The sequence below is a fragment of the Nycticebus coucang genome, chromosome 16 (genome assembly GCF_027406575.1).
Source record: "Nycticebus coucang isolate mNycCou1 chromosome 16, mNycCou1.pri, whole genome shotgun sequence".
Classification (NCBI taxonomy): domain Eukaryota; kingdom Metazoa; phylum Chordata; class Mammalia; order Primates; family Lorisidae; genus Nycticebus; species Nycticebus coucang.
The window spans coordinates 68,971,756-68,983,772 of NC_069795.1; the positions used below are offsets into that span (position 1 = coordinate 68,971,756).

The 12,017-nt window shown below is 46.8% G+C and overlaps 1 protein-coding gene across 2 annotated transcripts in view; it reads left to right on the plus strand.

Moving 5' to 3' along the window:
- Positions 1 to 12,017, plus strand: part of ADPRH (ADP-ribosylarginine hydrolase) — a 107,533-nt gene that overhangs the window by 15,108 nt on the left and 80,408 nt on the right. Inside the window, exons 3-4 of one of the 2 annotated variants that reach the window (XR_008374881.1) lie at positions 3,774 to 4,134; positions 5,173 to 5,628. Coding sequence is in view for 1 of the 2 variants with exons in the window: in XM_053564586.1 (XP_053420561.1) it covers positions 3,774 to 4,134; positions 5,173 to 5,575 (764 nt within the window). In the remaining variant the exon portion in view is untranslated. Of the gene's footprint in view, positions 1 to 3,773; positions 4,135 to 5,172; positions 7,106 to 12,017 lie in introns of those variants that run through there. The other variant, XM_053564586.1, reaches the window with a different exon arrangement.

Here is a 12,017-nt window from a genome sequence, read left to right on the forward strand (position 1 = left end):
GCTAGGATGAGCTCATGGGTTTGAGACCAGCCTGAGCTGGAGCAAGACCCTGTCTCTAAAAATAGCTGGGCACTATAGTGGGTGCCTATAGTCCCAGCTACTTGGAAAGCTGAGGCAAGAGATTCACTTGAGCCCATGAGTTTGAGGTTGATGTGAGCTATGACACTGTGGCAGTATACCGAGGACAACAAAGTGAGATTCTATCTCAAAAATAAAATAAAATAAAATTATGCAGGGTGACTATAGTCAATAATAATGTATATATCAAAATAAGTAAATTTCAAATGTCTCATCACAAAAAATGATAAGTGTGGTAACATGCATTAATCAGTTTCATTTAATCATTCTACGTTGTATACATACATCAAACTATCATATTATACCCCATAAAATTATGGTTTGTCAATGAAAATATTAATAAAGTATAAAGGAGGCCAGGCGTGGTGGCTCACACCTGTAATCCCAGCATTTGGAAGGCTGAAGCATGTGGATTGCCGGATCTCACAGTTTCTGAACCAGAGTAAGACCTCATCTCTAAAAATAGCTGGGCATTGTTGCAGGTGCCTGTAGTCCCAGCTACTTGGGAGGCTGAGGCAAGAGAATCACTTAAGCCCAGGAGTTGGAGGTTGCTGTGAGCTGTGACGCCATGGCACTCTACCAAGGGTGACAAAGTGAGACTCTGTCTCAAAAATAAAATAAAATAAAAGTATAAATGAAATTAGACAGATAAATTTCACTGATAAAGAGGTATTATATATTTAGTTAAAAACTATGTTACAAAAAGTATATATGTTATGAACCCACTGTTCTTTTTTTTTTTTTTTTTTTGGTAGAGTCTCACTGTACCGCCCTCGGTAGAGTGCCGTGGCGTCACACGGCTCACAGCAACCTATAACTCTTGGGCTTACGTGATTCTCTTGCCTCAGCCTCCCGAGTAGCTGGGACTACAGGCGCCCGCCACAGCACCCGGCTATTTTTTTGTTGCAGTTTGGCCAGGGCTGGGTTTGAACCCGCCACCCTCAGCATATGGGGCCAGCGCCCTACTCACTGAGCCACAGGCGCCGCCCGAACCCACTGTTCTTTAATGAATAGATATGTTCCTCTGTATTGAGAAAGGTCTAAAAGGACATACACAAAGATAATAATTATATCTGGGTGATGAGAATATTTATAGGTTCTTATTTGATTTTTATTTATTTTCTAAATTTTCTGTAATGAACAAGTATCAAGAAAAAAATAGGGTGGCGCCTGTGGCTCAGTGGGTAGGGAACTGTCCCCATATACCAAGGGTGGTGGGTTCAAACCCGGTCCCTGCCAAACTACAACAAAAAAAATAGCCGGACGTTGTGGTGGGCACCTGTAGTCCCAGCTACTTGGGAGGTTGAGGCAAGAGGCCTAAGCCCAGGAGTTTGAGATTGCTGTGAGCTGTGATGCCATGACACTCAAACTGAGGGCAATAAAGTGAGACTCTGTCCTTACAAAAAAATATATATTTTTTCTTTTTAAAGAAGAATGGAAAGAGTCTTGGCTCGGCACCCATAGCACAGTGGTTATGGCGCCAGCCACATACATTGAGGTTGGCGGGTTTGAACCCGGCCCTGGCCAGCTAATCCACAATGACAACTGCAACCAAAAAAATAGCCAGGCATTGTGGTGGGCACCTGTAATCCCAGCTACTTGGGAGGCTGAGGCAAAAGGATCACTTGAGCCCAAGAGTTTGAGGTTGCTGTAAGCTGTAACGCTATGGCACTCTACTGAGGGCAACATAGTGAGACTGTCTCAAAAAAAAAAGAAAGAAAGAAAGAAAAGAAAAGAAGAAAGGCGGCACCTGTGGCTCAAAGGAGTAAGGCGCAGGCCCCATATGCTGGAGTGGCGGGTTCAAACCCAGCCCTGGCCAAAAACTGCAAAAAAAAAAAGAAGAATGGAAAAGGTCTTATAGAAGCTCCTCTTCTGGTCCCAGGGCTCCCCACAAATGGTTCTTGCCTACTTCGGAAACTTATTATAGTTACTCTGAACAAGTGATATTCCCCTTTCTCTGGCCCATCTGACCTACCTCTCCTCCCGTTTTAGTCTGCTAGGGCCATAACTGAAGACCATGGACGCAGCTCACAGAAGCTTATTTCTCATAGTTCTGGAGACTAGACACCCATCTAAGTCAAGGTGTTGGGAGCTTTGGTTTGTTCTTCGGCCTCTTGTCTTGTCTTACAGATGGCCACCTTCTCTCTGGGTCCTCACATGGTCTCTCCGCATGTTCATGCATCCCTGGTATCTCTTTGTGTGTCCACATGAATCTTCTTGTAAGGTCACCAGCCAGATTGGGTTGGAGCCCACCTACATTTTTAGCTTAATCATCTTTTAAAAGTCCTATTTCCAAATTGAGGTACTGGGTATTACAGCTACAACATACGGATTTGGGAGAGACAACTCAGCCCACAATGCTACCTTATGGAAAGCTCCTCACCACCATACCCAGGGTCCTCTGGTGACCCCAAGGATTGGCCTTAGAAACCAATCTTTGTCCATGCTAAGTATCTGATAGCTCATCAGTTTGGCAAGTAGAAAGTTTTCCATGTCTGCCTGTGCTATCCATGAACATTGTTGTGAGCAAATTGACTAATGAAGGAACACTAATACCACACTCCATATATGTTTCTGTTGTCCCTTGGCTCCTGTACAGATTCACAGCTCCCCAGTAAGACAGGTCAATAGGACAAACCTGCTTACTCCACTGTCAGGTAGGGCATAGCCAAGGGCACATTACTTCTTGGAATCCATTGCTCCTCATCTGAGCGTGGGGGCTCACTCTAGAAGTTGTGGCCTCTTTATGAGACTCAGAAACTCCAATTTCCAGGTTCTTTTTTTTTGTAGAGACAGAGTCTCACTTTATGGCCCTCGGTTGAATGCCATGCCATCACACAGCTCACAGCAACCTCCAACTCCTCCTGGGCTTAAGCGATTCTCTTGCCTCAGCCTCCCGAGTAGCTGGGACTACAGGCGCCCGCCACAACGCCCAGCTGTTTTTTGGTTGCAGTTCAGCCAGGGCCGGGTTTGAACCTGCCACCCTCAGTATATGGGGCCGGCGCCTTACCGACTGAGCCACAGGCGCTGCCCAATTTCCAGGTTCTTTTTTTTTTTTTTTTTTGTGATTTTTGGCCGGGGCTGGGTTTGAACCCACCACCTCCAGCATATGGGACCGGCGCCCTACTCCTTGAGCCACAGGTGCCGCCCCAATTTCCAGGTTCTTATTGGACTCCTTAAGGGCTTGGGCTTTGGAGTTTGATAAATTTTACTTGGCCACTGATGAGCCGGTTATGTGATTTCGAGCAAATTTCTTAAGCTCTGAGCCTTACCTTATTTTAAAGAAGAGAATAATAAGTTACATCTACTTTTTTTTTTTTTTTTTTTTTTGCAGTTTTTGGCCAGGGGCAGGTTTGAACCCACCACCTTGGGTATATGGGGCAGGCGCCCTACTCCTTTGAGCCACAGGCGCTGCCCAAGTTACACTTCCTTTTCTCAGGTGTGTGCCATCTCAGTATTAACTGATAGTGATTCCAGGGGTCACTGCATGAGTGACTTTATAGTAATGCTTAGGGCAGTATATAAAGTAAGGAACACTGCTGGGTTGGAGTTAGCAGTCTGTGGCCATACGTCATCATATTTTTCTGGCTCTCCCTTTTCATCAAAGAAATCTGGAGATAGAGCTTAGTCTTTCTTCTCCCCAGGCCCTTTGCTTTGGTTACGTTGATTCCATACCCTGCCTGACTTTTCCCCAGGTGGCGCCTCGATGCAGAACGCCATGATGCTGAGGCCAAATGAGGCTGATGGCTGGAGGATTCCCTTCAATGGCCATGAGGGTGGCTGTGGAGCTGCCATGCGGGCCATGTGCATCGGTCTCAGGTTCCCACACCCCAGCCAGCTGGGCACACTGATTCAAGTGAGCATTGAGAGTGGTCGAATGACCCACCACCACCCCACAGGCTACCTGGGGGCCCTGGTGTCTGCTCTTTTTACAGCCTATGCTGTGAATGGCAAACCACCTAGGCAGTGGGGAAAAGGACTGATAGAGCTGCTACCAGAGGCTAAGAAGTACATTGTCCAATCGGGCTACTTTGTGGAGGAAAATCTTCAACACTGGTGAGTCTGTAGGTGCATGCACCTGCCAAAACATGGTTGGATCTATGTGTGCACACAGCCCTGCACGTGTGTGTCTAGGATTCAGGATGGTGGTCCTCAGCACTCAGGCCCCTCCCTGCCCACCTGCCAAAGATTTCAAGTTTCTTTCCAGCCGTGGTTATCACAAAATAACCAATTAGACCGGGCACGGTGGCTCACGCCTGTAATCCTAGCACTCTGGGAGGCTGAAGCGGGTGGATAGCTTGAGCTCACGGGTTTGAGACCAGCCTGAGCAAAAAGCAAGATCCCATCTCTACTAAAACTAGAAAAACTGAGGCAAGAGGATTGCTTGAGCCCAAGAGTTGGAGGTTGCTGTGAGCTATGATGCCACTCTACCTAGGGTGACAGCTTGAGACTCTCAAAAAAAAAAGAAAAAAAAAAAGCCAAGTAAATACCTCAATGAGTCTCTTACGTAGGAATCCTGTCCTGTGTTCTAGCTTTCTGTAGATTTTGTGGCTGTCCTCTAGTCAGATGAACTTTTGTGCTTATTTCCCATTTCCCTAGAACTCATTTTTTTTATTAGTCTTGACACATAAATACTGTTTTAAAATCCTTGGTTAAAATGCCAAAGAGAAAGAGAAGTTTTCCACTAGCTAATGAATAAGTGGTAAGACCACGTCTTCCCCTTTTTGTGAGGTCACTGCACGTTCTCTTTCTTAGAATAAAAAAAGCTTTCTGCTGAAGTCACCCATGATGGTGATGTCCTAAAGTTCCGCCTGGAAAATGTGACATGACATTACGGTCAACCTAGGAAAAACAAACCTTTCTTTCCTATCCTGTAACTTCATATATGTCTTCTTTAGCAACAGCACCAATGCCTTACTCATCTAAATCCTTAGCCAAAATTTATAGAATGAGTGGCAATTAGAGATAATCTCAATCTTTATATAGTTTACATAGTAGTACAAAATGTTGACGTTATCTTGGAATTTTCTCTGTTTACACGTCTACCTGGTACTTTTCTTTATGGCTTTTCACTTAATTTTTTCCTTCTTACAGGTCCTACTTCCAAAACCAATGGGAAAAGTACCTAAAACTTCGAGGGATTTCGGATGGCCAATCAGCCCCCACCTTCCCCGAGCCCTTCGATGTGAAGGAGAGGGATCAATTCTACACATCTCTGAGCTACTCAGGCTGGGGTGGCAGCAGTGGGCATGATGCCCCCATGATTGCCTATGACGCCATCCTTGCTGTAGGAGACTCCTGGAAGGAGCTTGCCCACCGAGCCTTTTTTCATGGGGGAGACAGTGATTCTACAGCTGCCATTGCTGGCTGCTGGTGGGGAGTTATGTATGGTTTTAAAGGCGTGAGTCCCTCCAACTATGAGAAACTGGAGTACAGAAACCGGCTGGAAGAGACAGCTAGGGCTCTGTATTCTCTTGGTCAAAGGAAGTCACTGTAATTACCTTTTTAGGGCCATGTCATATTCTTTTCTAGTGGTTTCTTCTTTTGAGTGTTCTTTTTTTTTTTTTTGTAGAGACAGAGTCTCACTTTATCACCCTCGGTAGAGTGCCGTGGCGTCACACAGCTCACAGCAACCTGCAACTCCTGGGCTTAGGCAATTCTCTTGCCTCAGCCTCGTGAGTAGCTGGGACTACAGGAGCCTGCCGCAACATCTGGCTAATTTTTTGTTGCAGTTTGGCCAGGGCTGGGTTTGAACCCACCACCCTCAGTATATGGGGCTGGCGCCCTACCCACTGAGCCACAGGCACTGCTCTTTGTTCTCTTTGTTTTCACCAAAGACTCTTAACCTTGTACTCAGGAATTTTGAGATAACAAGTCCCTTAGCCACCTTAAGCTCAGTCTTTTCAGACTCACACTGTTCCCCCTAATCTGTCCTCTTCTTATATTGAAGACTCTTATCTCAGTTGATGGGGTCAATGTCTCTCAAGATAGAAATCCCAAAACCTCATATGTGAGTCTTCAGTTTCATTGTGTAATTGTTCTAAAGTTTCTTTCTGTTTGTCTTTAGGTTTCAAGTGTGGGGGACCTCTGGCCGTAAAGCCACATATGTCATTCTAGGTCCTTAAGTGTGACCTTTTGACTTAATCCAGATTTTACAGAACAAATTTTTTTTTTTTTTTTCGAGACAGAGTCTCACTTTGTCGCCTCTGGTAGAGTGCTGTGGCATCATAGCTCACAGCAACCTCAGACTCCTATGCTCAAGTGATCCTCTTGCCTCAGCCTCCCCAGTAGCTGGGATTACAGGTGCCTGCCACGACTCCCAGCTATTTTTAGAGGTGGGGTCCTTGCCATAGCTCAGACTGGTCTCAAACTCAGGCAATCCACCTGCCTTGGCCTCCCAGAGTGCTGGGATTACAGGTGTGAGCAACCATACCCAACCAGAGCAAATCTTCTTATTAAAAAGAGTGTAGCAGAGAAAGATGAAGCTTTCCTTGCCTCCTTTGGTGCTTAAGAAAAACAATCTTGAAATCAGAAGGCTGCAGGTTCCCCACCCTTGGTGAGTTCTTTCACAAAATAAACTTTGAGACAGAATTTGAGTGCCAGTAGTTTATCTGGGAGATGGTTCCAGGGACTACATGTAGGAGAATGGAGAAGTAAGACCAAGAAGGGAAGGGAGCTGGTCTAGGGTGTGTTAGTGAGCAGGTTTCCACTGTGGGCATTTGGGGCTTAGTCTATCTGGGTCCTCTGCTTAAGGCATTTCTCAAATTAGTCCCACCAGAAGGGCAAGCAAACCAACTTCCAGGTTGAGGACCACTCCCAGGGATACTAACTCTAGGCTTGTCTTTTGTGCAAGCCCAACCCAACTGTTTTCAGGTAAAGACTTAGAGATGCTTGCAGAAGCAATGTGTAAGGTGCATGGGAGCAGTGACGGGTGTCTGTGGAGTCCTAACAGCATCTACTAGATTCTTCTACCTTGTAAATATATATATATATATTTTTTTTTTAATTTGGCCGGGGCTGGGTTTGAACCCGCCACCTCCGGCATATGGGACCGGCGCCCTACCCGCTGAGCCACAGGCGCCGCCCTGTAAATATATTTTTAAACTATCATGCTTTACCTTCGTGCATGAGTATTTTCAGCTGGGTTTTCTATAATCCATTCTGCTCAGGTCTGGTGAGATGCTGCTCCTAGCTGCCCTCGGTGCTTTCCTCATCACGGCACTTGACATGTTACCAATTTCATTACTGTCTATCTTTTTGTCTATATTGGCCTCTAGACAGAATCTGGCATGGTGCCTAGGCATAAAATAGGCACTTAATCAGTATGTATTGAAGAGTAGTTGTTAACTAGCCTCTTGTCTGGTGCCTCCCTCATTACCCTCCAGAATTATCTTTACAAATAACAAATCAATCATGCCACAGTCATGCCTCTAATCATGTTCCCATTTATACATCATTCCTTCTTCATTTCTTGAAGTTCTTCCCTCTCCTTTTCCACCTGGTAAATTCTTACTCATCCTTCAAGACCCAGCTCAAATATAACTTTCTGCTTCGGCTCAGCGCCAGTGGCTCAAGTGGCTAGGGCGCCAGCCACATGCACCTGAGCTGGTGGGTTTGAATCCAGGCTGGGCCCACTAAACAACAATGACGGCTGCAACCAAAAAATAGCCGGGCATTATAGCAGGTGCCTGAAATCCCAGCTACTTGGGAGGTGGAGGCAGGAGAATCGCTTGAGCCCAGGAATTGGAGGATGCTGTGAGCTGTGATGCCATGGCATTCCCCCAGGGTGACAGCTTGAGGCTGTCTCAAAAAAAAAAAAAAAAGGAACTTTCTGCTTCAATTGTTCAGGCACTTGGCCACCTTCTCACTGTACCCACAGTCTTCTGTCCTAGCCTTGTCACCACCTGGATCCTATTGTGTGGTGATCATTTGTCTTCTGGGTCAATCTCAGATGCACACTGTCCAGCAGACATCCCACTCAGAAGTGAGATGCCATCATCACTTTATTTGTCACCCTCAGTGTCAGGCAGTAAGCCTGTTCTCTCTTGATTTGGTGGCAGGCAATAGGAAGAGCACACCCTTCCTTCCTCTTTTCAGAAAGCCCAGAACTATGATTATCACAATTTTCCTTCAGATCCTGACTTTCAGCAGGGGGATGTGCGGAAAGGAGGTCTGATTACAGCAGTCCTGCCGACTCTGAGTTACTCCCACAGGGGGTTGTTTTTCCAAGCCCTTCTAGTCTCCTTAGGATGGGGGGGGGGGGCGGGTGTTGTTGGGAGTAGGCTTTAGCTACAGTTGTACATGAGGAAAAGTTCTGGGGCCAGGTGCTGTGGCTCACACCTGTAATCCCAGCACTCTGGGAGGCTGAGGTGGGTGGATCGCCTGAGCTTAGGAGTTCCAGACTAGTCTGAGCAAGGGCAGACCCTGTCACTAAAAACAACAACCACAACAACAACAAAAATGATGTTGTGGCAGGTGCCTGCAGTCCTGGCTACTTGGGAGGTTGAGGCAAGAGGATCACGTGAGCCCAGAAGTTTGAGGTTGCTGTGAGCTATGACACCAGAGCACACTATCCACAAAGTGAGACTGTGTCTATAAAAAAAGAAGAGGAAAAGCTCTTTAGAGAACCTATTATATTTGCCTTGCTAATTCTCACTCTTCATCACAGGCCCACTTCAAAAAGTTTCCTTTTTATCAAACCTCAAAACCTCCCCAGACTTCACTCTTAACTGGTGACTTTGCTTCCTGTCTGTGTGTGTGAGAGAGGAGGGAGGGTGAGAACAATCACAGGGGAGGGGAAGGAGACTTAATTATATGCATAATGTTGGAGTAAATCAATAAAGATGGTGTGATACACTGTGGGGGGTAGCTAGGTTGACTTCTCAGTGGAGTACCCTGCCTCAATTCCAGGGTAACCAGGGAGAACGCTTGTAGTCCAGCAATTCCTGGGGGTTCTTTAGAATCACGAAGGGGAAAAGAATCTGGAGGCGCCTGCCTGCCTGGTCAGGATGGACTAGGCCCAAGCTTTTGAGATGGGAGGGATTAAACTTTTCTAAAACCTGGTTTACTTCCCCTGCCTGAACAGAACTGGCTTCTCCCTTCCCCTGTATTTACATTACCACCCCACTGCCACTTACCCAGCCTCTCTCGCTATCCAGTCTTCCAGGGAACTTGGGATGCTTTCAACCCTATCTTTTGCATGTGCACCTTTGTTAAAAACTAATAAAAAATCTTCTGAAGAAGCCAGAAAGGCGCTGCGTTATCTCAGGAGTGCTTTATCTCAGTCTACCCAGCCTGAGTAAGCCGTCTCCAGGTGTCCTCCAGCACCTTACAACTGGGGCTGGGTGGTCTTTCCCCCCTTTCCCTGTTGTTTCCCACCCAGTATTCACCAGGGTCAGGGTTTCATGCGTTGATCCCTGACAATACACAGTATGAGTTTGTCTTGCTTATCAAGTTAATGTGTGTACTGAAAAGCAGAATGGGTCATATGTGACATTTCAGGGATTGCTACTACATTTTTTTTGAGATGGAGTTTCACTTTGTGACCCTCCGATGAGTGCCCTGGTGTCATAGCTCACAGCAACCTCAAACTCTTGGGCTCAAGTGATTCTCTTGCCTTGGCCTCTTGAGTAGCTGGGCCTATAGCTGCCCACAACAACGCCCAGCTGTTTTTTAGAGATAGGGTCTCACTCTTACTCAGGCTGGTCTCAAACCCCTGAGCTCAGGTTATCCGCCCACCTCGGCCTCCCAGAGTGCGAGGATCAAAGGCGTGCCTCTCCTTGCCTGGCCTGCTAGGACTTTTTAAAGCTGCTATGCAATGGTGCTTCATGGCTTTGTTAGCCAAGATTGCTAAATATTGTCTAGAAATCTTGGCAATAGAGACCCAGCGTGGTGGCTGACGCCAGTAATCCTAGCACTTTGGGAGGCTCAGGCAGGTGGGTTGCCCGAGCTTACAGGTTAGCCACCAGCCTGAGCCAGAGCGAGACCCTGCCTCTAAAAATAGCCAGGTGTTATTGTGGGCGCCTATAGTCCCAGCAAGTGGGGAGGCTGAGGCGAGAAAATCACTTGAGCCAAGAGTCTGAGGTTGCTGTGAGCTATGATGCCACAGCACTCTACCAAGGGTGACAAATTGAGACTCTGTCTTAAAAAAAAAAAAAAAAAAACTTGGCAATATTTATTTATTTATATCCCAGAGCGCAGTGGTCTCATCATAGCTCACAGCAAACTCAAACTCTTTTCTTTTGGTAGAGACAGAGTCTCACTGTACTGCCCTCGGTAGAGTGCCGTGGCGTTACACGGCTCACAGCAACCTCTAACTCTTGGGCTTACGCGATGCTCTTGCCTCAGCCTCCCGAGTAGCTGGGACTACAGGTGCCCGCCACAACGCCCAGCTATTTTTTTGTTGCAGTTTGGCCGGGGCTGGGTTTAAACCCACCACCCTCGGCATATGGGGCCAGCGCCCTACTCACTGAGCCACAGGCGCCGCCCAAACTGAAACTCTTGGTTCAAGAGATCCTTCTGCCTCTGCCTCCTGAGAATCTGGGACTATAGGCGCCCATCACAATGCCCGAGTAGTTTTTCTATTTTTAGTAGAGACACGGTCTCATTCTTGTACTCCTGACCTGAAGCTATCTCCCACCTCAGCCTTACAGAGAGGTAGGATTACAGGCATGGGCCACCATGCCTGGCAATAATTTTATTTAATATCGCAAAATTAGAAATCAACTAATTTACCCTTCTCTAAGCATCTCCAACCAACACTTTCTCCATTTGTTCTTTCTGTACCTCTCTGGAGCAAGTAAACTTGCATCTTTTTAAGACATCCCCAGAGCTTTTAGGGTATTGCAGGGTGAGGAATGAGGACTCTGGTAACTTCGCAATCCAAACCAGCCTGCTGGGCCAGCTCTTTGAGAAATGGCTGCTTGGGTTTTTGTTAAGAACCAGAGTCATTCAGATAGGGCTAAGGGAGCCCGCCATCATTTTTTTCATCTTAGGTTTGAGGTTGGGGAGAGCAACACCCAAGAGAATAAGTGAAGCTCTTTCTATTTGGGAAAGGAGAAAAAAGAGGAAGAAGACAGTGTTGCCACATATCAGATGGTTCACAAAAACCCATTAATAGATGTTCTAAGAAATTGGGCTCAGAGAGGTTGCTGTCTGTTTAAGATCACACAGCTAGGATGAGATGAAGCTGAGATTTAAACCAGGTCTGTCTGTCCTATAAGACAAGAAGAAATCGAATTTCTTTCTTTTTTTTGTAGAGACAGAGTCTCACTTTATGGCCCTCGGTAGAGTGCTGTGACTTCACACAGCTCACAGTAACCTCCATCTCCTGGGCTTAAGCGATTCTCTTGCCTCAGCCTCCCAAGTAGCTGGGACTATAGGCGCCCGCCACAACGCCCGGCTATTTTTTTTTTTTGGTTGCAGTTTGGCTGGGGCCGGGCTTGAACCCGCCACCCTCGGTATATGGGGCCGGCGCCTTACCGACTGAGCCACAGGCGCCGCCCAGAAATCGAATTTCTAACACACACCACTCAACACAATACCTCTGACACCAAAGGTGTGAGAGTTGTTTCCCCATATACCAAGCAAGTCTCTAGTGGATGCCATCTGGTTGTCCTCTAATTTAATTCTAGGTAGATTGCGTCAGATCCCACAAGTTAAAGGCTCAGTCCCACAAGGCTGCCTTCCACTTCAGATGCCAGTCAGATATCCCATGTTGATTGCTTGAGCTCATGAGTTTGAGACCAGCTTAAGCAAAAGCGAGGCCACATCTCTACTAAAAATAGAAAAACTGGCTTGGCGCCTGTGGCTCAAGAGGCTAAGGCGCCAGCCACATACACCAGAGCTGGCAGGTTCAAATCTAGCCTGGGCCCGCCAAACAACAATGATGGCTACAACCAAGAAATAGCCGGTGTTGTGACGGGCGCCGGTAGTCCCAG